General features: G+C 44.8%; 3 protein-coding genes and 2 non-coding genes across 5 annotated transcripts in view; all 5 read right to left on the bottom strand.

Annotated features, from left to right (window-relative positions):
* Positions 1-14179, bottom strand: part of cpne7 (copine VII) — a 33879-nt gene extending 19700 nt beyond the window's left edge. The window contains exons 1-5 of the mRNA XM_077023603.1: positions 13964-14179; positions 12237-12652; positions 3084-3266; positions 2906-2980; positions 425-499 (exon numbers count right to left, since the gene is read on the bottom strand). Of these exons, the coding sequence (XP_076879718.1) occupies positions 425-499; positions 2906-2980; positions 3084-3266; positions 12237-12410 (507 nt within the window). The 5' untranslated portion in view covers positions 12411-12652; positions 13964-14179. The remainder of the gene's footprint in view (positions 1-424; positions 500-2905; positions 2981-3083; positions 3267-12236; positions 12653-13963) is intronic.
* A 2758-nt stretch (positions 14180-16937) lies between these two features.
* On the bottom strand, positions 16938-19657 carry rpl13 (ribosomal protein L13). Its single transcript, XM_077023604.1, has 6 exons — positions 19631-19657; positions 19257-19374; positions 19019-19160; positions 18085-18258; positions 17427-17483; positions 16938-17129 (listed from the first exon to the last, which is right to left on the bottom strand). The coding sequence occupies exons 2-6, from the start codon at positions 19358-19360 to the stop codon at positions 16971-16973; spliced, it is 636 nt and encodes a 211-aa protein (XP_076879719.1). The 5' UTR covers positions 19361-19374; positions 19631-19657; the 3' UTR covers positions 16938-16970.
* LOC143528953 (small nucleolar RNA MBII-202) lies at positions 17551-17635 on the bottom strand. The gene has a single exon (XR_013134560.1). It is a non-coding gene; the product is annotated as a small nucleolar RNA MBII-202 (small nucleolar RNA).
* Positions 18349-18430, bottom strand: LOC143528954 (small nucleolar RNA MBII-202). Its single transcript, XR_013134561.1, has one exon. It is a non-coding gene; the product is annotated as a small nucleolar RNA MBII-202 (small nucleolar RNA).
* A 700-nt stretch (positions 19658-20357) lies between the features above and the next one.
* On the bottom strand, positions 20358-24855 carry gcshb (glycine cleavage system protein H (aminomethyl carrier), b). Its single transcript, XM_077023607.1, has 5 exons — positions 24579-24855; positions 22752-22831; positions 22357-22420; positions 22145-22276; positions 20358-22032 (listed from the first exon to the last, which is right to left on the bottom strand). The coding sequence occupies exons 1-5, from the start codon at positions 24730-24732 to the stop codon at positions 21938-21940; spliced, it is 525 nt and encodes a 174-aa protein (XP_076879722.1). The 5' UTR covers positions 24733-24855; the 3' UTR covers positions 20358-21937.
* Between the last annotated feature and the right edge of the window lie 444 nt (positions 24856-25299).

Genomic DNA, 25299 nt, shown 5'->3' on the forward strand with positions numbered 1-25299 from the left:
CATCAAGCAGCATCAGACAGCACCCTGTCAGCCTGTCACCCCCAACACGGCACGCACATGGTACACATAAGGCCCCCCTGCTCCCTGCTCTGATGCCCTGGGGAGACAATTCACCGTGACCACAGGGCTGCACCAGAGCTCCAAGCCTTTAGCATTGTCCAGCACAGCAGCCACAGATACCTTTCTATTTCTAGGCAATACAGCAGTCCTAATGGCTAATAATTTGGAGTATCATAAACATCAATCAGAGCTCAGTAGGCTTCCTAGCAGATGAATGAAAAGGCAGTGCAACCACCGTAGACATCAATAATGAGGGGAAGATCAACTCCCTCCAACTAAATGACAAAGGATGATGAAGACAGTGCAGTGAGTGGGTGCTCACCCAATCAGATTTAAAGTCAATTTGAGAAACTTATTTTCTTACCTTATCATCCAACTTCTTGGCGCAAAAGGAGAGTTCAACGTATCCATTGTTTCCAGAAATTTCTTCTGCGTGAATCTTTGTAAAAAAAAAAAACAAACAACAACAACAAATATATATATATATATATATATATATATATATATATATATATATATATATATATATATATATATATATATATATATATTTGATATGCATTGGGCTTCTGATTTGTTGTAAGTCATGTAGTGGAGATGTAACTTTGATCAAACTGCAGATACATTGTGAGAGAGCTAGCTTTAGTTAACAAGGGTTCACCACTGGGTTCCCAAACACAAATGGAATTCCTTTGAACGGATTAACATAGCCTACACTCATAGTCTGTATTATGCATGAATATATTAACTATAGATTTTTTTTCAGAAGAGTGAAACATATGCTAAAACAGCAATTGTGTAAGGCAAGTGTTCATTAACACAACCGCATTAATACTCCAGTTGAGAGGGTCTATTTCCATTGGATCCACACTAACTGCAGCAAAACAAGTCATGGCGTAACAATATGACTGTGATATGGGGACTTGGATGTAACTGTGCTATTAAGATGTAAAATAACTGGAATAGATTACAGATTATAACAATTACAAACTCCTAAAATTAGTAAAAAATTATTTACATCAACAATTAATCAACAGGTAATATCACAGTACGGAGGCCGACCGGCCCCGTAAGCAGTGGCATGTATTTCATGTTTGTCCTGTCGTTGTGACGTTGTGTTTGTCTCTCAGGTGGGCGTGGCCCATTTAGGGAACCCGACACCTGAGGGTCATTTGTCTGTCCTTATATGTCTTGTCTTTGTATCAGTTGACTGCTAGTTATTGTATCCTTCATTTGGATTATGTCAGAGGTTTTGCGTTGATGCACATTATTCATTATATCCTCCATTTTCACTGAGACTATCGTGATCGCTTCCTTCTTTTTTTGCATTCCCTCGCCCGTCACAGGTACAATCCTGTAGGATCACACAGGTAGGATCAACAGCCTCTTTAGGACCATCAGACTCTTGACAATCATCAGACTCTTTAGAACCATCAGACTCTTGACAATCATCAGACTCTTTAGGACCACAGCTTCCCCTGTGTGAATGTCTAATCTACTTTTGTAACCTATTAATAGATGTGCAGAGTGGAATGTTAAAGCAAGAAAGTAATTTTGTGAGCAGTCATTTTAAAAAACACTCTTTTATGGCTTGGTGACATTTAATGAGGAAGACTTTCGAGTCTATACGTCATTAACATGGGTGTTCAAAAGTCAGAAAAAGCCAACTGTCTCAGAAACGTCAAGTGTAAGCGCTGTGATTGGCCGAGCCCACAGTGCAGTGTGGCAGGGTTAGCAGGCAGCGACTTCCAAGCAGAAAATGAGAAAAATAACTTTCTATACTTTTTACAGTTTTTTATACTTAAATGATTGTAAGCTTTGGTTACAGAAAAATCGGACAATGCTGATGGAAGACATTTGGAACTACTGTCTGCAGTTTTGGTCAGAATTGATATTTTCCATTTTTGGAAGTAAAATAAAATTATATTATAGAGTAAATATCCTTTTGTTTTCCATCTGCCTGAAGGTGAAGATGTCTTAAGAGGCAAGTGTTAAAGAAATATATTTCTTTTGTAAACAAACAAGGCCTCTGGCCTGAAGAGTCATAAATCTGCAGTAACATCATTTATAGCAGCTGCCATCACAAGGACTAGCGTGTCATATCCGCCACTCCCTGTCTCTCGCATCCAATAAGTCGGAGAGTGAACTCACCAACACCGCAACCTTAGTTATAAATCAGTGCAGAGTCGCACTCATGGCAGGGCCAGAACATGTAAAAAAAAAAAAAAACGGCCACAAGACGGCCAGCAACAATCCACACTATGATACTTTTCCTGATGTTGGAGCAGGACATTTTTTATGCATGGAATCTTGTAACATCTAGGGAAAGATACTGAGTCTGAAATAATTACAGCAATTCAGCTTCTCTGCCACACACCCCGAAGACTCGAACTCCCATTCAAACATATGAACACATTACGTGAGGGTCCCAGAAGGTGCATCTCTGCCAGCCATGCTCGCATTTAAACAGAGCACTAGCCTGAGAGGTGGCGTGTACTCCACGTCCCAACCTCCTCTTCATCTTTCTCTGACTAGATGAGGTACTTCCTCTCATGGCATCCTTATCAATTATTTTGTTTTTGTCTTTCAGCCATTCACAGTAATCTGCTTGCATGAATTAGTAAATCAAAGCAGAGTAAAATATAATTACATCTGACACATTGCCTGCAGAAAATAGTTTTACCTCTGAAACAGAGTGAAATTACAGAGACTGCTCAGTGTATGTTGGTGACTATAATGGTAACATACACTTATTTCATTGTAATTACATTTGTATATATTGTATAGCATATATATCCTATATATCTTATATCATAACTGATATAAATCTAGAGCTTTAACTTACTGTAATCGTAGATTTCCCCGCATATTTTCCATATTTCAGTAACAAAGGTTTCGTCATCTTCTTTTGTGCTACAATCTGTTGGGCAGGTTTTTAAAAGCACTTAATTATGGTTCACATTCATATCCATGGTGAGAGTTTCCTGACACCATACATGTAAAAAAGGAGAACACCTTCTCACCTGACCAAGGGTGCATTCCACACCACCCAGGAAGTCATCATCACGTGTTCCAATGCTGTGGGTGCCATGTATGTCGTAGACCTCGAAACGGAGTTTCTGAACCTCCTCAAAGTAGTAGTCTAGCAGCAACACCTTGGCGAAGACTGGGTTCAGGTTGCTCTTGATCACCTCTGTGCGATCCAGCTGAGGAACAGAGAGGAGAACACTGGACACAGGGCTCCACACTGCTCCATCGCCACACCTACTGCCCCATCGCCACACCTACTGCCCCATCGCCACACCTACTGCTCCAGGGCCACACCTACTGCCCCATGGCCACACCTACTGCCCCATCGCCGCACCTACTGCTCCAGGGCCACACCTACTGCCCCATGGCCACACCTACTGCCCCATCGCCACACCTACTGCTCCAGGGCCACACCCACTGCTCCATCGCCACACCTACTGCCCCATCGCCGCACCTACTGCTCCAGGGCCACACCTACTGCCCCATGGCCACACCTACTGCCCCATCGCCACACCTACTGCCCCATCACCACACCTACTGCCCCATCGCCACACATACTGCCCCATCGCCACACCTACTGCCCCATCGCCACACCTACTGCTCCAGGGCCACGCCTACTGCCCTATCGCCACACCTACTGCCCCATCGCCACACCTACTGCCCCATCACCACACCTACTGCCCCATCGCCACACCTACTGCCCAACACTACACATACTGCCCCATCGCCACACCTACTGCCCCATCGCCACACCTACTGCCCCATCGCCACACCTACTGCTCCATCGCCACACCTACTGCCCCATCGCCTCACCTACTGCTCCAGGGCCACACCTACTGCCCCATGACCACACCTACTGCCCCATCGCCACACCTACTGCCCCATCACCACACCTACTGCCCCATCGCCACACCTACTGCCCCATCGCCACACCTACTGCCCCATCGCCACACCTACTGCTCCATCGCCACACCTACTGCTCCAGGGCCACGCCTACTGCCCCATCGCCACGCCTACTGCCCCATCGCCACACCTACTGCCCCATCGCCACACCTACTGCCTCATCACCACACCTACTGCCCCATCACCACACCTACTGCCCCATCGCCACACCTACTGCCCCATCACCACACCTACTGCCCCATCACCACACCTACTGCCCCATCGCCACACCTACTGCTCCAGGGCCACACCTACTGCCCCATCACCACACCTACTGCCCCATCACCACACCTACTGCCCCATCGCCACACCTACTGCTCCAGGGCCACACCTACTGCCCCATCGCCACACCTACTGCTCCAGGGCCACACCTACTGCTCCATCGCCACACCTACTGCCCCATCGCCGCACCTACTGCCCCATCGCCACACCTACTGCCCCATCGCCACACCTACTGCTCCAGGGCCACACCTACTGCCCCATGGCCACACCTACTGCCCCATCGCCGCACCTACTGCTCCAGGGCCACACCTACTGCCCCATGGCCACACCTACTGCCCCATCGCCACACCTACTGCTCCAGGGCCACACCCACTGCTCCATCGCCACACCTACTGCCCCATCGCCGCACCTACTGCTCCAGGGCCACACCTACTGCCCCATGGCCACACCTACTGCCCCATCGCCACACCTACTGCCCCATCACCACACCTACTGCCCCATCGCCACACATACTGCCCCATCGCCACACCTACTGCCCCATCGCCACACCTACTGCTCCAGGGCCACGCCTACTGCCCTATCGCCACACCTACTGCCCCATCGCCACACCTACTGCCCCATCACCACACCTACTGCCCCATCGACACACCTACTGCCCAACACTACACATACTGCCCCATCGCCACACCTACTGCCCCATCGCCACACCTACTGCCCCATCGCCACACCTACTGCTCCATCGCCACACCTACTGCCCCATCGCCTCACCTACTGCTCCAGGGCCACACCTACTGCCCCATGGCCACACCTACTGCCCCATCGCCACACCTACTGCCCCATCACCACACCTACTGCCCCATCGCCACACCTACTGCCCCATCGCCACACCTACTGCTCCATCGCCACACCTACTGCTCCAGGGCCACGCCTACTGCCCCATGGCCACGCCTACTGCCCCATCGCCACACCTACTGCCCCATCGCCACACCTACTGCCCCATCACCACACCTACTGCCCCATCACCACACCTACTGCCCCATCGCCACACCTACTGCCCCATCACCACACCTACTGCCCCATCACCACACCTACTGCCCCATCGCCACACCTACTGCCCCATCGCCACACCTACTGCTCCAGGGCCACACCTACTGCCCCATCACCACACCTACTGCCCCATCGCCACACCTACTGCTCCAGGGCCACACCTACTGCCCCATCGCCACACCTACTGCTCCAGGGCCACACCTACTGCCCCATCGCCACACCTACTGCTCCAGGGCCACACCTACTGCTCCACTGCCACTCAGACCTGATCCGTCCATAAAGATATAAAGATAACCGGACAGTTTTAAGGCAGCGTGCATAAATGGTGGACATATGGAACACCAGGAAGAATGATGGTTTCATGTCTCTTACATGCATGATAAATATTTCTCATCATTCTTAAATATGATAACACCATAAATGCCTTACAATTATTTCTATTTATTTATGGTCTAATGGTTTTGTAACGCTGGCACTGAGGCTTGACTGTTAAGGTCTTTCTCTCGCGCGCACACACACACACACACACACACACACACACACACACACACACACACACATACACACATGTGCGTGCCACACACAGACATGCTCGTACACAAACACACACCCAGCTGAGCAGATCGTGCCCTTGCTCTCCCGATGGGTTCATTCATGCATCAAGCCTCCTCCCTCACCTCCATCTCCCTCTCCCCTCTTCCCTCACCTCCATCTCCCCCCACCCTCCTCCATCCCCCTCTCCCCTCTTCCCTCACCTCCATCTCCCCCCACCCTCCTCCATCCCCCTCTCCCCTCTTCCCTCACCTCCATCTCCCCCCACCCTCCTCCATCCCCCTCTCCCCTCCTCCCTCTCCTCCATCTCCCCCCACCCTCCTCCCTCTCCTCCATCCCCCTCTCCCCTCCTCCCTCACCTCCATCTCCCCCCACCCTCCTCCATCCCCCTCTCCCCTCCTCCCTCTCCTCCATCTCCCCCCACCCTCCTCCCTCACCTCATCCCCCTCTCCCCTCCTCCCTCACCTCCACCATTGTTCACATGAGCATATGGAAAAATCACCGAAGCATGCTATCGTGTTCAAATAAACGTGTTATGCTCAAATCCTTATTCTACGCTCACACTGACATTACTCTGACCTTACCCTGACCTTACTCGGAGAGGGAATCTGACCACAAAGATACTCCTGCACTCCGAGTGACCATGCAATTCGTCACAATAAGAGAAATGTAATCTGAGGAATGAAAATAGACTGAATATCGTGAGCCATTTGTAACATTAGCAGACAGACCTTATTACAGCTGAAATGTAGTTAAACCAGTGTTGGAACAGCACATGGAGAGAGAGAGAGAGAGAGAGAGGGAGAGATATATATATATATATAGAGAGGGAGAGAGAGAAAGATAGAGAGAGAGATGCAGAGATGCAGAGAGGGAGAGAGAGAGAGACAGAGAGAGGCAAAGAGGGAGAGAGAGAGAGAGAGAGAGAGAGATATGGAGAGATACAGAGAGGGAGAGAGAGGGACAGAGAGGGAGGGAGAGAGGCATAGCAGGGGAGAGAGAGAGAGAGAAAGATGGAGAGATACAGAGAGGGAGAGAGAGGGAGACAGAGATAGGGAGAGAGGCAGAGAGGGGGAGAGAGAGAGGGTGAGAGAGACATAGCAGGAGAGAGAGAGAGAGAGAGAGCGAGAGAGAGAGAGAAAGATGGAGAGATACAGAGAGGGAGAAAGAGGGAGACAGAGAGAGGGGGAGAGAGAGAGAAAGAGAGAGAGAGAGGGGGAGAAGGAAGAATCCCTGCCATCTGTGCTCCAGCCTCTATTCGTTTTGAAAATCTGCACACAGGATAGAGAGAGGCAAGTGAGCTTAGCCATCAAAATCCAAAAAGGCTGTTTGAAAGGGTCATTTAGCACCTTCACAGCAGTGAGGGAAAGCTGCACTTCCTGCATGCTTGGCAGGCTGATCAATCTCGCTAACTGTAGGACAGTGACAGTGTCGAAGCCTCAATGCCTCTGTATTACACACATCAAGAGAAATGACACCTCTCCATCAAGCCTGTTAGAGACCCACTTCCACAATGCCACTGCTGGCATCATCTGGACCTTCAGATACATGCAGCATCCATATTATGTGGAGCTCCAAGCCTGCTGATTACGGCTTCGTGTTAACTATGCAGAACTCAGGAGCGATATTTCCAGTACACACAGGGTTTTTGGCTTCTGCAAAAGAGCACACAGACAGGAGAAGAGACACGCATGAGAGCAAAAGGGTAATCTGGTCAGATCTGGTCAGATCTGGTCAGATCTGGTCAGATCTCTGGTGTACGGAGTCCTACCATCTGAAGTTAAACAAAGTGCAGGAATGCAAATTAGGACCCTGCAGTTCAACCGGGTGCATTCCCAAAAGAACACGAGTAGAACATCTAAGCCTGAAAGAAGATGGCTAAAGAAATGACTGCTATTTCAAAACCTCACTCAGGGTAGCCGCTTCAAGGAACGGAGCCGCTAAATCACCCAGCGTTCGTTGGCCAGGGCCAGGACTCGAGCCGGAAGGCTTTCGCCACCCCTGACATGTTTGTGCAGTGCTGAAGGGGTCGTAGTTGGAAGGACTTGACACGCACAGGCCAGCAGCGGGTTGGCGAGATCTCAGACGGAGTAGTCACATGTGCTGCAAGGGCTGTGCACAGCACTATAGGAACGAATGACTACAGCTTTAATGGGGCACAACATGAGTAGAAGAGTCAGAAGCCTTTGTCAAAGTCCTGTAGGATGCTCGCGCTGACACAAATGTATAAATAGTGGAGGGAAGAGGGAATATAAGAGAGAAGAGAAGAAGAGAGAGAGTTGGAGAAAAGAGAGAGAGAGAAAGAGAGGGATGTGAGTTGTTTACAGAAAATGAGATTTGAGTGGGTTTAGCTCTCACTCAATTTAGCATTCAGTATTGATTTGCATGACAATGGCACTTCCCCTGCGAGAGGGTGTGAGAGCCAAGGGTGACCCACCTAATGGTCCCTATCCTCTCTGTGCACACCATCCCGCCCCCCAGCCAGGGGCAATGAGCCCACGTCCTGAAACCACTCGGTCCACTCGGGGGACCGTAGAAGAAGGAGCCGCTCCGATCGGTCCCGGGTGGCGTTCATCGCTCACTAATGCCGCTCAGCTCCTTCCCGCCTGCCATCTCCGCTGCGTTCTGCTCGCCGATACCTTTACAGCACCTGGACGCTGCCTAAACACAACGTTATCTGCCACTACCAGCGATTGGCCACGCCACAGGAGTCCCGCCATGACTCACGTGGGGGATGATCGTGTGGATGAGACACGCTCAGCATCCAGACCTGGATGTTCACACACAGCAACTGTAGGCCTATGATGGCATAATCATGGATTTTAAATCACCCAAAGCACCACATTTCACACTGAGCCGACTAGTCGGGCGACACCTAAACAACGCCTACATGCACTGAAGCTCAGGCTTTTTTCTTTGGACTATATACAGTAGCATGAACATTTCACCATATAGAAAAACCAGCACAAAGCTCTTCTGCTTGTCTGCAGAGAAAATAATATATTAGGATGTACAGAACCGGATGGGTGAGAGCATCAACACTCTCTCATGCAGAATGTACAAAGTATAGTATAGTATAGTATAGTATAGTATAGTATAGTATAGTATAGTACTTTTATATACAGTATATTCCATAGGAGCACCAGCATCCTGATCCCAGGTAACAAGAGAATGTACATCATGACCAAAATAAACAGCCATACATTTCTACATAGAGCAGATTCATTGAACTGTCTCTCCACTGTAAACCGATACACCAGTCCATAGACATGTAAAGTGGTGCATTGTAACATGGGGGATAAGAGAAATGAACCACTCTTTTAATCAGCGAAACACATACACACACTCTGTCCTCCTGCTAAGAAAGCAGCTATAAAAACAACAACCAAACAAAGAAATAAATAGACAAGTAAATAAATGCGTATAATACTAGTGACACTAACCACACAACCCCTCTCATTCCTGTTTCACAAGGCAGTTATCTCTGCAATGACTCCACTAATAGGGCTTTAGGAGCGTGTTCAGGGAGCACTGCTGTGCCGCCCTGTTTCAGACTACACCCCCCACAAACCCACAGTCCCCTGATTTCTACACAGGATTCTATCCTCAAATCGCACCAGATCAAAAGCTTGGAAGAAAACAAAGCCTTGCTGCAAAATAATAAGTCATCTGTTCTTGCACTAGGTAGAATAAATGATAAAGGTTAAAGAAATACATCAGTGAAACACTTCTTAACTCGGAGCTACCAACAATGAGGCTGTTTGCTACAGAATTCTTTATTTATTTTATTTTAATCAAATTCCCTGCTTATTCCAATAAAGAAAGACATTCACTAGAGATCATTTATATAAGCTATTAGCTGATGGGTCCGGCACTATCAACAGTTTACCGTTCCTTTATTTCTATCACACCTAATTCAACACCTGAGGGGTTTGATTATGTGATAAGTTGCATTACGTGTTATAAACAAAGCAAAGCACTAAACTGTACCGTGCTGTGCCCAGCAGGACGGGAAAGAGAATATACTGTAATAATATCCAATCTGTTTCCTCAGCATTCCTAAACGATGGTTTCCAACATCACCAAGTAAACACCAGAATGTCTGGGGGAAGATTGACATTGTCAAGAATGGTGTGTTAGTAAAAGACTGACATGAAGTGAGAAATGTCATCATTTGATGTTTTACTGATGATGGCAGACAAAAGTGCTTTATATGGAAGCCTTTTACTGACTTCTTTATATTCTCCTATGAATTTCCAACATTGTTTAGAGCTGGACCGAAATGTTGTGGCTGAGAGGGCAATGTTGTATTACCAGACTCAGGAAATTAAGAAGCATCTGACATTTACTCATATTTCCGCTATTTTGCAGCTCTGGAAAGAAGTAATAATCTAGAATTTCCCAAAACACTTTTCACTCTCACAATTACGCCTGAGCCGCTTAAATTATAAATGATGGTGCAGTATCCACATAATTTGTTGCACAAGCGATTCCCACGTGGCTTTCTGAGTTATTTTTTGTTCAGGAGAGTTTGTCTACTAGATTGGATATTGGCTAGCTGGCCACTTATTGTTCTGCTGTGGCACAATTAGCTGAAGCTATTCCCCTGTTTGTGATTTCTGTCTAACAAGGCATGTTGTTGTCCTGACCAAATAATGACATGGGCTTGTTACTTTGCCATCGCTGTATTTTAAGTGGGTGATACAACAAAGCATTTACGTACCAATGTTAAAAGTTTACCTATGGAAATATTCGTGCAATATTCGTGCAATGAATATTGCAAACCTGTCTCTTGAATCTAGTAAGAGTATGATTGGAGATGAAAGGTTTGAAAATGGATTATTGACAGTAATTCAAACATCTTTCCAGAGAAAGAAAATGTTATTTGTGAGTGAAGTAGATGTACATCTAAACCTGGTTAGCCAACTGGTGCTCTTTTACTTCACGGTTTTTCAATAGTCAGACTTTAGACCTGCACAAAGGAACTGCATAATTGGCTGTTCCCATTAGTTAACCATCAACATTATCTTCTGCTATGTAAAACCTGGAAGCCATAGGAAGTCATTACATAAAAGGTTGCTATCGTGGACTTTTTGTGTTATATCTCGCATATATTCCTGCAGAACACTGCACTCTACTGGGAGGTAATTTGCATCCATTATAAAAGATTTCAACCCACCACTTTTTAACAACTGTGTTGGCACTGTCATAATTAATCATCCTCATACAGTGGAGAGAAGATAATGAATTCAGTTATAAGCCGAGAAGGAGTTGTTCTACACAATTAACATTGTTCCCATTTTAGTCACAGTTCCATACGGTTTTATTAGCTTGGAACTGGAATGACTGAAATACATTAGGCACTGGAACGAAATTTGAAGTGCTAGTGAGAGCGAAGTCGCTGAGAATGTCATGTGTTGCTGGCCGGACAGGGACACTGCGTAGAAAATCAAGCTGACCTCTTCACCGGTCAAGCCTTAACTTGTCTGCACGTCCTCATCACACTCACGATGGGGGCGAGTGACATGACTCGTAGTGACAGCTTGATTTGACACTTAGTGACATTTCACTGACACGAACGGCAAATTCAAAACGGCAGCGCAGCAGACAAATGCTGTCAGACAAATCGAGGCGCAAGTAAACATAGTTGTGGCCAATCTGCTGCTGCACAGACCACGTTTCACACAGGCACTTCACCAAATGGAATTGGTATCGAATGGAAATGGAGACAGAGCGGTTCTGCTGTGGGTGAAAACAGGTTGCTGTCTTCCAGGGCCGTCACGCAGCTCTCTTGGATGGGCTACATGACACAGCTGTTGGAATAATGGGGCCGGGATTAAGGTGTCATCCCTCAGCCTGACGTGCGTCTGCAGACAGCTCCCTCTTTAACTCGCAGGGATGTCTCCAAACTGAGACTGTGGTTGGCGATAATGTTCTCCTTAACCCAACTTATGTGGATATGCATGAAGGAGGTGGGGCTCTCAGTTCCGCTCCTGCAGTCTCAGTTCCCCCTCCAGGTTCATTCACAGAAAACGTGTACACACACACACACACACACACACACACACACACACACACGCACACACACACATCCATGCACATGAAGTCTGCCTTCGAAATACTCAAAAGATCAGAAGAAAAACCATACTAAGAAGAACCATGCTGTGTAGAGCAGCTAAATCCATTACATGAATTAATTATTAAGGCAAACCACATCTTTTAGCCATTTTAGAGACCCATACATCAGGGGTTGAAATTTCTTATACCCTTGGCTAATTAAACTGATATTAAAACTAGAACCTATGGCTGCATGAGTTTATCAAGACCTCAGTTTCCTTGAGCTGTCCATACATTCTTCACAAAGAGGAAGATCTCACACTCACCTCAGTCCACTGCCCCTGGGCCTGGACCATGAGGACGACACAGGGGTCAGACTTGTTGAGCGTGTCTCTGTCCAGCAAGGACTTGCAGGACACCCGCAGCTCCACTTTGGTAACGCAGGCTACGGGTCCGCCGATGCCGGCCACGGGAGACGTGGCTTCCTGAGACTCGCTCATGGTGGCTGCACGTGGATGGAGTACAATCAGTAGGAGAAGATGCAGCTGTATGGATCTTCTGAGAGGAAACCGCTGTGGAGCCAATTCAAAGATCTTCACTTGGTAAGCAAGCCAGAGGTGAGGTCATCTCTTTCTCAGAGTTGCAGCGGTTGAGATGAATGGACTCAGAACTACCACGTATGGAGTCTTGGACCTCAGAGATGAATGGGGAGGTAGCTAAAGCTACCCTCCACAGAGAACCCCTAAGGAGGAAGAAAAGTGTCATACTGTATGCTATCTCAAAGTACCAGAGCTTTCTGCTTTGACAAATAATTCATAATTCAATATTAAACTACTATTTCTATTAAAAAACAGTTTCTTTCAGATAAAATATTTGTTCTCATTTGCATGCAAAAGAGCTCATCGCAAAACTCTTGATTAAAAGGTAAAATATAAACGATATGGTTTAATGAGATGCTGTCATATTAATAATATCTACTCAATCGTGTAAAAATGATACTTTGGGGGAAACAAAATTTGATTGCAGACAGATTACGTTATATTTCAATGTATGACCACATAGAGGTGTCTCAAAGAAGAAAAAGCAAAGTGTCTTAACCAGTCCCTTGGTCGCCTGGGCGGCTCCGTTTAGTACCGACAACAAATGCCAAAATGCTGTTTCACTTGACAATGCTGGTTGCCATGTCTGCTAAACAACAACCTTAACGATTAACCATTAAATGTTGCGTCTCCTTACAGATAATGTCAACAATTCGGTCGTGGCAAAGACAAAACCATAAAACAGCCACAAAACGCGCACTATTGCGCATAATTAGTTTTCAGCACCACGCCTCGTGGACAGCTACTTTCGCTTCTCGGCTGGAGTTGCGCGAGTTCATTTGGGTTACCGAGAAATCCAGTAATCCAAGTTTTCATCTGTCGGGGTTTTGATGTTTTGAAAAACCGCGGGAAATAGCACGAGAAATTTCAGATTCGCCTTAAATTTCATTACCAAACACAACAGAAATAAATACTAGATATTCAGTATGTATTCTGAAAGTTTGTGTATTCGTCGAAAATTAACATATAACATTTATAGCCACCTTAAAACAAACTGCTGAAGGATTCACGCGTTTATTCCTTGCGAAGCTGTCAAGGCAGTAATAGCTAATTAGCAAATGATGGCAATGCACACATACCATACTCGTGTTGGGTCTTTCTTCAACACTACTCACAACCGCAACTCCGGTACGGAATGAAATAAAATCCCTGCGGCACCAGCCTATGTGACGGTTCGGAACCACGAACGCCTGGGTCTGAGCCTAGAGTCTGGTTCCTCTTTTAACTTGGCTTCTTATTCGTGGCCAAGTGAAAAGTAATTTAGCGGTGAGTTAAACAGCACTATGGTGCCACGAAACCTCAGCAGCCTAAATCACTAATATTTATTAAACAAACATTTAGCCAGTGCGCTCACTGCCTCCTCAACACACATATAACAAACGAAACAGAATTTAAAAGGCGAGTAATTGTTGTCTATTAGATCTACTATTATGTTAATGGGAAATGGCTCTTACCTCCTGTTGACGCTCTATATTTATTTAAATCTTTCCTCCACCGCCGTTAAATTTTCCGAAACTCGGGCGCAGTTGAGAGCGGCGCTGGGGACGAAGGGTGTGAGAGGGAGTGAGAGGGTGTGAGAGGGAGTGAGATGTGCCCCAAAGCGCTTCTGCTGATGAGGAGGAGGAGGAGGATGTCGTGCCGTCATATTCCACTCGAGGACCACAAAGGCGCGTCTGACTGCCACTTATCTGACAGCCTTCGCGTGAACAGAAAAAAACTCCCCTAACTGACGTCAATTTAGAGGAGTCGACAGGAGCGTGCACGTAAAAAGACAATCATGCGTGAGATGCCTGCAGTACCTATATGTACACAGCAGAATGTACATCTCAAATGATGAATTAACTCTTCTAGTGCACATTTGTGGACTTAAATGAGCAACGTAGGTGTTAATTCAGCACGGCATATGTTGTTTTAGTCTCCACGTACTGGGTTATCACAGCCACAAGGCTGGTTGAAGCCAAACGTTGCATGCTGCGGTGGTAAATTAATTGCTTGGTCTTTTGAGTGCAGTGTACAATGTCACTATATGCAGGTAGCACGAATAAAATTTGTTATTAAAATGCTAAATCTTCCCGTCGAGGTCAGATGCATTCCTTATGAAGAAGGGAAGGTTAGATGAAGAGGAAACCGTGCTTATCTATCACACTAAAAGTTGCCTCGGTAAAAGGCCTTCGTTTTCATTTCTGGACCACGCCGCACTGTGGGGGAAACATCCAAGATATCTCGTTACGAGTCAAATTTGGGAGAGGAGACAGTTGGAAACGATTTCAAGCACTTCGGGCACTGTGAGAGACACACTGCGAGCTAGTTAAGGTCTGAGTAATGCGGAAGAAGACAAGAAAGGCGTGGGAGGCGTCAACATTTCGGTTTTATTTAAACAGTCCACGTGCATTATAAATACACATTAACGTTTAACACTAAAACAACCCCGAATACATCAACAAATGACACACTTGCACAGTCACGCGCCACACGGGACTGTAAGTGCGGCTCGGTACCGTACAACTCCGGTTTAAACACACTACCCACTGAGTAATCCGGTGCTTATGTAACCATCACTCGCTCCGTTGTATGTGCGCTTTCTCGTGTCAAGTGCATTTGTACATGACCTGTTCAAGTACCTTACTACTGTATTTCACATCACGGCCCACATCCTTCTCTTAGATAACAAGATGTTAAAACGATGCATTCCTCCCCCAAGGCTGCTGGGCACCTTTCCTCCATCCTCGCTTAACTGTTCTGTTTGCTCAGCACAGGAGAGGTGTTTGTTGAGGCTACTATGCGGTTGCTGATTTCAGTCAATCTTTGTTTATTTACTTTCCAAGAGGGGAAATTGTGATAATCCTAATATTTGCAAGCATGTGCGTAAACCTGTTTCTCAGAGGTCTCTGGTCAGTTCACAACTCTTCGAGTTTTGCAGGTTTCATATTACTTGGATTACTTACCCCACTAGACGTGAGTCAGGCTGAGTGCTATTATAAAGACTAAACTCTCAGGCATCGGTCCGTTTGCCAAAAAAACTGGATACGTAATAGACTAGTCAAAGACTTGCCGCCGTCAAGTCTCACGTTCAACTGGAAGCCGCGGATCTCACGTGGGGATTCCGCGCGCTCGAGGAGCACCAGGGCTCGCGCGACTACACCTGAGCTCCTGTTCCCTTGGCTGCCGCGTGCACAACGAGCGATGCAGACACTACAGTCGACAGTATGTGAGAATACATTCACAGCTTAAGCTGCAAGAAGACCATTATTAGAGCGACTCACTGGTACATATAGACAAGATACCACTTCGCAACAAGAAAGGTATTTGCCAAAGCGACAGAGCCTGTAATTAAAGCTACTTGTAGCGAAGGCCTGTAATTCCCCATGATACTGTATTATTGTGACGAGTTAAAATATTATCATTGAACAGCGTGACGGAAGCCATTCATAACGTTTGAGTGAACATGAGAATCAAAGCCTATTTTGGACTACTTACATAAACCCATATGTAGGCTAATTCTCAGCTTCACTCCCCTGTATTGAGATATTCTTGGCCTCGTGGATTTACATGCATTTTGAAGGCAAAGGTCTTGGTGCCTATATGACTCAAAGCTCCCCCTAGTGGTAATAGCACCTCCACTACTCCCCACAAAGAAAATAAATCCATACGTGATTTACATATCCTTGTCAGATGTCCCCCTTAGAAAAGATCTGCTGACATCCCAGAGTCTGTTTTAATCAACCATGTCCTCTCGCGCAAACGCATTTAATCCCTTTGTGTGTAAGACAAGAATGTCAAAATGGAAGCCATTTCATAATATGGAAAAATAATGCAGGTTTGACACACAAGGCCTACATACTTGCTTTTAATTCTCCAACACGGGCCTACAGGCAACATGAACTCACCACAAATAGAGAGGCTGGGTGGAGAGGGAGGAATGTTTGCATAACACACCCACCATCCTCTCTGCTTCCCAAACCTCCGCCCAGGTGTCCAGTAGGTTCATCTATAGCCTTGCATTAAATTAAACATACACTGGATTTTACAGCACAAAAGCAGCATCATTTGCAGTGTTTTGGAAGCTATTGTATGGTGCCTCCTGTACGGTCATGAGCGTTTCTACTATGCATGGTTTCCTCCAGGTGCCCCCAAATTCATTCACAGCAGAAAGAACCTGAACCAGAAGAACCAGTGGTGGGTTCTTAACAAGGGGTCAAGGCAGCACATCAGGCTTTTATCAGAGGAGAAATGTTCCACACCCCTTTAACATCTAAAACATATTGCAAAAGTATTCGTAGAAATACAAAAACCTTAAACCGATCATGGAAATCAAACCAAGACCAAATCCAAATCCTCAGAGATGTTATTATATGCTGCCATCTGGTGGTGAAATGTATTTTGAATCTGCAAATTGATGCATCTGATCAAACAGACTGATGCGCAAGATTGTGTTAGAGACTTTATTTGGAGTTTCATACACTATTTCTTCTTCTCTACTTCCTGTTCTGCAGCCTCCTTTGCCCTCTTGGCACGAATGCCAAAGAGACGAGCGTTGGCACGGGCCATGCGCAGGCTGGCAAAGGCCTTGAACTTCTTCTCGTCCTCCGAGATCATGCGGGCCTTCTCCTTCTTGTACACCTGTGGGAGCAACAGGACAAGCAAGATCACGGATCTGTCAGAAACCGACAAATAGACACGACAATTTAAAAGCCCCATCAGAACAGCTAGTTAACGTGATTAACGCACACGTGCATGCGTGTTACGATATTGATAAATGAATGATTCATGAATGTAGTTTTCATGTTAATCACAATTAACTAGCCTTTTCTGACAGGACTTTTATTTTGTCAAATCTAAAACGCCGATATTATGGATTACGGATAAATCCTTTCCCACTAGTCCGAAGGCTAAGTGTCTTCATTGAATAATACGTACGTTTTTAATGGGCATGACTGGTCCAGTGAGCTGCGTGGCCATCTTGAGCTCTTCCTCCTGGAAAAGGAAGAACCGGGTGAGATGTTGGGAAACGCACATGCTCAACAACGAAGCACGAATTTAAAATAATTTAGTGCAGTCATCAGCTGGAAAAGGGTTCAAAGGAGGATCATCAAGGGTGTGCAGAGATTCCGGAGAAATTGTCATCATCTGACTGCAAAAACCGAACTAGAAGTTCTTATAGATGCTGTGTAGCACATGGTTCACCCATTTCATTTATTCTTTTGAGTTCGTTTTGAGTTGTTACACAGAGCCAACGGTGACGTCTCGGGTCACGCGTACGAACCAGGCAGCTCGGGTTGTGAGCAACGGTGGTTCAGGTTCCTTAACGCTCGTCAGCATGGGCCGATTTAATTTACAGCAGACTGAAAACATGCAGGCCCTTCGGCGCGGTGCTGTTCAAGTCACCGGCAGTTTCTATGCAACAGAAGCTAGCAAGTCACTGGCAGGACCGAGGTCCACCCAGCAACAGAGAGCCATGACTCACATTAAATTAAAAGCTCTCTGCACTTGCCAGAAGAAACTAACCAAGCGATCGGTTCGAGAGCCCAAACGGAGGCCGGGCCAATCACGGAGCAGCACGCGGCGAGCTACTCACAGTGCTGTCTCCCTTCTTGGGTGCGGTGGCCTTCCTGGGGAACAGGATGAGCTTGGAGCGATACTCCTTCAGCCTCTGCACGTTGGTCTGCAGCGACTCTGTGGATCTGTTGCGGCGACGAGGGTCAACAGCGATGCCGATGGTGCGGGCCACCCTCTTGTTGATGCCGGCAGCCTGAGAGATGCAAACAAACGCATACACACGAATTTGGGAGTTAATACACTTGGGCCCGGGAACAGTGATTCAGCACACAGGGACCATTTAAGCGAGGCGCAACAGTCATCAGCAAAAAAGGTTCAAAGAGAGTCATCAAAGATGTGCAGAGATTCCGGAGAATTTGTCATCATCTGACTGTTGCTTCAACACACAAATGACCACATTTAAATATTGTGTTTCAAAAGCAAACAAACGAGCCCCTACTCATGATCTGAATACGTTTTTCAAGATGTCAGTTTATTTATAACCTATTTATTTAGTTGAAAACTACCAGGTTCTTTGCTATCCAAATTTACAATTTGAAAACTGAGGCTTCCATTCCCTGCTATTTGAAATAAATTCTGTTTTTCCACACATGTCCTGGGTTCTCTTTTTCTCTCTAAGGTGCTACATTCTTGAGACAAAGAGTCTTCATATGGACAACAGCTACGATGGCCATAGGAAATAATTAAAACACATGAATTCTGTCTGAAGCACTTTTCACAAACATTTAGACAGACACCACCAGAAAATGTACAAGATATTTCTGCTAAACAACTATAAGGTCCCACACAGTACAGATAAGTGTCAATATCTGATTGTGATATTAGCATTAGAACCTCTGGATATCGTACACCTACATCTACAGCTCCACGCAAGGCTGTTCTCTCCTCTATATCGGATCTGGACGAACCCTGGAGCACGTCATGGTGAGATCACTGCACAAACGTGTATTTACCTTCAGCTCTTCCAGGGAGAAGCCGCGTCCGGCACGGACCTTGTTATGGTACCTGATGGTCGGACACCGCACCACGGGGCGCAGGGGTCCAGACACCGGCCGGGGAGCGATGCGACGGGCCTTGGCCTGGCGAGCCTTGCGCCTGCGGGACGAACAGCGTTGAACCACCACACACACGTGGAGCCGCTTGGAGCGGCACGTCGGTGTATAAGGCGCATCTCACGTGGGCAGGACTTACCTGCGGAGCTTCCTGGCTGGCTGGTTGAACCAGGTGCGGACTCTCCTCTGCCAGTCCTTGTGGAAGTGGGGGTTCAGGATCATGCCATTCCGACTGGGGGCCATGTCTGCTTATAACCCTGAGAAAGGCGAAAACGACTTTATGGGAACAGTGAATTATGCGATTAGCTCAGCGAACATGTCTACGCATGCGTGTCGTCAACGAGCCAAACACATCAATGGTGTACTTTTTACAGCTCATGGATTAATAATCACAAGTTCTTATAAACAGCAAGTTTCGCTGCTCATTCGAGAAAATCCAAACGCAATTTGATGAACGTGTAACGAGGATTCAAGTGGATAAACTCGATGACTTGGAAACACAAATACACGTACCGTCCTGGGCGGAATATGGCCGAAAAGAAAAAGGAAGCGGCAAACTAGTGCATTATGGGATATGAAGAGACCGACCAATGGCGAGCGGCACGTCCAATCTTTTGCCGGATATGTGAAGCCACACTGAAATAGAGCCGAAAAAGTACTTTTATTTAGTTGCATACTTAATATCTTCAATTACTCATTTTAAAAATGCTTAGCAATCTTTCTGGCACTTCTACATATCTTTATATCATTCTTTCCTCAGCACACAGTAAAAAATATTGAATTAGGTTGGTTAATGACTCCTGGCCTATATGTTCAAACTTCTTAATTCACTGGAAAGCGAATATTTAAATTATTGTCACTATCCTATATTCCAGTGCCTCAGCAGGGTTTATTTTCTCTGAATTTCTATTTTGTAACAGGGATGTACAAACGTAGACAACTGAGAAAAGCTGAAGGGAGATTGTTAGGGAACATTAAAAACATCCCAGCACTGAGAAGTGTCAGTGTTAATTAAATATTAATTAATGTCAATTTTTTTATTTCTTTTAAAAATCAACCTTAGTGAAGTTTGTACAGTTCAGCATGTGTAATGGAAATAAACACCTTAAGACTGCATGAAGCACTGATTTATACCATCTTTAATCTATCTCAGTTCCTTGATGACAGCAATATTTCAAACAATACCCACAATATAGTATAGGTATCGTATAGTATAGGTATATAGTATAGGTATCACTAGTATAGGTATCAAAAATGTTTATTTTCACAAGAAATATTTTAGGCTTCAACAAATTTTAGTCTTGTACTACAATTGTATACATTTGAGGACCAACAAGCAGCATCATCTGGTTCTCCCTTATGATAGCTGAGAGTTACATATGATGACTCAACAACAGCACTTTTATAATTTTTTATTTTATTTTATTGGTATATAAACTTCTAACATTTCTCTAGTGTATATTTTCAGATGAAACATTCTGATATCACATTTTATATACTTTTAAAGTTTATTTCTTTGTTTTTTTCTATAGTGTGCTGTTTCAGAAACTAGCAAGAACATAACTAGCAATATGTTCTTGGACTGAAACTGCAACTATGATCACTGCTTCATTAATCATTGATAATACTTACACTACAACTCATCTGTGTCTTAATCCAAGGGCAAAGGTCAAAGTGCATAGTGCTTGAGTGAAGGAGCGGTCATAGTTTCTATGTTCAGGGTCATATAAACCTTTACAGTAGAAGTGAGAGTACAAACCGTCTCAAACACAAGCAAGTTGGTCCTAGACCCTTCTAATCTTTAACACAAATGTAGATACAATACCATTTTCAAGATGCCAATCCACCTACTCTGAACTAATTCAGAGCACAGGTGAAATTAATGTGCAATATTTGGAATCAAATGTACCAGTACATATCCAAATAAAAGATCCCTCCTGCAAATCATACACTTTTAATTGGTTGTAACACATTTATTAGTTTAAATTAAGTAAAATTAAGATCCCTGATTCATTGACAATCCTAGTGAATGACTGACAGAAGATTCAGTTATGCAATTAGGCTAGATTATTAAGTGCACGGTGACACTGCAGTACTGTGAAAAGCAACTTCAGCAAAGTTATTTCATAGAAGGGACACTACATCAGCCATATTGCTCATCTTCATCCATGTGTTCCTCACACTGCTCCTTGTGTACGGATATGTTTCAGTTCATTTTCTTGCTTCATTTGAATTTGTTTCTCTTGAAGTGCTAAAAATCTACACAATGTTATTTCACATTTAAATTTTCTTTATGGACCTGTTAAACAAACTGTTTAAACCAGAGAGGACCTTTGCATTAAGAAGGTGTTAATGATGGACACATGAATATTTAAAATAAATACCACCTTTTTTTATAGGGGGAGCTAACTAATGACAATGACAACGACAGGCTACCTGGAGTCTTACCCTGAAAATAAAATAATGAAAAAGACTTCTCTGGAAACATATTTGGATCCACTGGAAAAACTGAAGATCTTTACTATACAATCATGGTTTTGATAAAAAAAACACGTCATTAAGAAGCATTTAGCAACGTTAGCAACTGAGCCAAATAACCTGAGATTGGCCCTCAGTTTTATTAGAGATAGTAAGCAAAAGTAAAAGATGCTACAAGACATTTGTCACACTAACAAAATAACTACTACTTTGATGAAACTATTACAAAATCAAGTTAAATATACTTCAAAGAGATTTATTGGTAGAGTCTCTAATGTCAGAAACATACAGGTGAGCACTAATGTTTCTTCAGGATTAATAAAGCAAAGTAAATACAACAGATTACTCAAGTGATTTGATGTATTTTTCATAAGCAGCTTCATCCATGAGTGCTTCAAGTTCTCCAGGGTTTTCTATGGTCATCTTAATCAACCACCCTAAAAGACGGGAGAGGGAAATGAAGAGTGCTTCAGGTAATCAGATGAGGGTCTCTCAGGTTGAGGTGGCTAGTTGCTTTGTTAGTTGTGGCCCACTGTAAGGTACACTTACCATGTTCATAGCAGGATGAATTGATAAGTCCAGGGTTGTCCGTCAGCTCTGTGTTGATTTCAGTTACTTCTCCAGTCAACGGCGAATACAACTCACTAGCTGCCTTCACACTTTCTAAAGCACCAAACTCGTCTAAAAGGCGAGGAGGAGAGAGAGTTGTCTAGTGATGACAGAGAGTGGTAAAACAGGAATGACTTTTAAACAGCACTCACCCATTGGTTGAAGCTTTTTCCCGACTTCTGGCAGCCCACAGTATACAACATCACCTAAAGCTTCCTGTGGTTAATGAAAGATGTGCACTTTATAAGATGTCACTGTTATGACATATTTAAGGGTCCGTTTTAAACAGCTAATTCTTCTAGACCTGGACTGAACCTAATTAATTTGAAATTTCCTTTTTTTTTTTTTTTTGGTTTAAACCAATACTGGTCTGGGGTGTTTTTAGCTGATCTACAGTCCTCACAGTACACAGAGGCAGGGATGAAGAACAAAACTTAAGAACTTGAACAAAGACGGTCACATGCCTGAGAGGTCACAGAACAGAAGAAATCCAGACAGCCAGAAGTATCCTGGTAAGTGTTGAGTAATTATTGATGGGGTAACGTACCTGAGCAAAGCTGCTGATGCCCACTGTACCCATCGGGCCCTCCACTCGCACCCACTCGTGTTTGTCTGTAAATCTGAGTGCTGCAGAAAAAAGACCACACGGGTGTTTGTGAACTAAACTAGAACATTATTATTGTTGTTGTTGTATACTCTTACAACGGCAAGACTTAAACAATATCAATCTCCTATATTGTGCAAAATACCACAAAATGTGGATCCTCGGTTTGGGATGAAACCCAAGTGAGGACAGAGTTGCATTTGCTTGCTTTTACATTCCTTTGGCCAGATGCTGGTTAAAAAAACAACACCTGTCCAGCAGATATCTAAAACACACCGGAGCTTTAACCAAACACCACAGTTTCACGATTAGTCAGGTGCCATTAGTGGGCTGTCACTACTACAGAAATGCTTCGCTGTGGTGAAACACAGAGGTCTTGGAAAGCTGCTTGTATAAACAGATTTTCCACAACCTTTTGAAACTACAGTGCCACCAAACCAGGACAAAAGACCAAAAAAAGGGAGTTTGAGGAAATGCTGAATATGTTGCTCATATTAAGTGCTAGCAAAGTGTATGACAGTTCAAAGAAAGCTTGATGTACTGTTTTGAACGGCAGGTCAGAAGGTCTTGTGCAACTCGGCTTACAGTGCAGCACATTCTCCAGTGTCCAGTGAGATCACACCAAAAAACTAAACAACTGTTTTTTGGTGTGATCTCACTGGATTTCCAGAAGCTACAGGTGAATTAGCCACGCGCTGCTGCAAGCACAAGTGCTTCCCCAAGGTAAATGTCATGGCATTTACCAAAAAAACATTTTACAATAAACTGAACATTCTGATCTCCTTAGTACAAGTAAGGGTCACACGAAGAAAATGCCCAGAGACTAGATGTGTAATCTTTCCTCTTCCATATCTCAATGATAAGATATTACTGACATGAAAAAACACCAACTGAAGGCATGTTTAGGGTTCCCTGAGGACCAACTCAATGCCTCCACAGTCCCTAACATCATCAACCCATGCAGAAACATTCAGGTTTAAACCAGACTGTGGACTGTGCAGCAGACTGGGACATGGCTAACCTTTGTCCAACAGCCCTTTTATGCCTTTAAGCCCAACTGTACTCTTCTTTTCTTTTATTTTACAGACGTTAGTTACCCTAAACAGCGTAACCCACCTACATAATCTTATTTTAAGGCATGCCTTCAAGACGATTAAACTCAATATCCGTTCGAGTTATTTAATATACCGATATAGGCTGCCGGTCTCACACCGACATGCAACGAATTTTTAAGTTTTTCCTTTTGCCTAAGGCTTTATTTTAGTGGAAACGAAATGAAACGTCAACCTGTCAACTTCATTTTAATGCATCGGATATTTGCAGGCAATTAACGCAAACGCTGCACGCTGTTAACGTTATTCAAGTTTTTTTTTATCTTGGCCTAAAGTTTATTGCGTCCAAACCGTTTTCGTATTCATTTCAATTGACTGCAAATCCATAATTTAACGCAGGCAATTAAAAATCCGTTTTAAAAGTAACATATCTATAGCAGATACACGGAAGGCAAATAAAATGTTCAGGCTACAAGTGATTTGCCGTGACGTCACCTACAGATAATGTTGGAGTACCGGGGCAACATCAGCAAATACAAGTTTACCAGAGTTTAAAATATCTTGTTTTAGAGCTCCAAACTCGGTTACAAACGATACCAGAAGGGTTGAAACAGCATGAAAGTGACAGACTGCGGGTTCGGTCCCTGCAGGTTCGGCGTGTTGGTGAGTTCGGGGTCCAGTTAAGCTCCTGGACTGAATTAGAGTAAAAACGTTTTACCTTCCGCGAGTCGCGACCCCGTACTGAACGTCCTTAAAATATTGGGCCTCCTCGGGATTTGGCACGAAGAATTTTGCGCGGTTCTTGCGAGCAAAGGCAAAACTGATGGAAAGTTGGACGTGAAGCGGAGCACCGCGCACATCGCCATCTTCATTATTTTCGGCTTGAATGAAGTAACAGGCTGGTGCGCTTGACCGTGCGAAACGCGCGCGGCCGAGAACGCGCGCTCCCGGGTGAACAAAAGCGGCGGCGGGCATCCCCGTGCTTGATAGTCGAGAACAGTGCTTAAGTGCATGGGTCAATGAATAAAGAAATAATCGCTTACAAAGCAACTCACACCGGGGACAAGGAACTTTTAACTTGCTGGATGACACAAGAAAGACGAATAGAATAAGAACCGGTTAGAAAGTCGAGTCGGGTTTGAAAACAGACTCGTAATGCTGACCTGTGCGTCATTTCAAACGCGCTTAAGGTCATATTAATGCGATCTTCGGTCGAATAACGCATGTCAAGTAAATTGGAGACTCCGTCGTTACTATAAGTTACCAGCAACCTCAAATGAATGCTCAGACCGTTTTCCTTTAGAGCTGTAGAGCTGGGGTGTCCAAAGTGCGGCCCACGTTCAAATTTTCACCTGCCCGCAGCCTCTGTTCACAAAAGCATTTTATATTTCACCACAAGATGGCAGTAGACTCCAAAAAAACTATTTTATATTTCACCA

This window comes from Brachyhypopomus gauderio, chromosome 12, assembly GCF_052324685.1.
Source record: "Brachyhypopomus gauderio isolate BG-103 chromosome 12, BGAUD_0.2, whole genome shotgun sequence".
In the NCBI taxonomy this organism is placed as follows: Eukaryota; Metazoa; Chordata; class Actinopteri; order Gymnotiformes; family Hypopomidae; genus Brachyhypopomus; species Brachyhypopomus gauderio.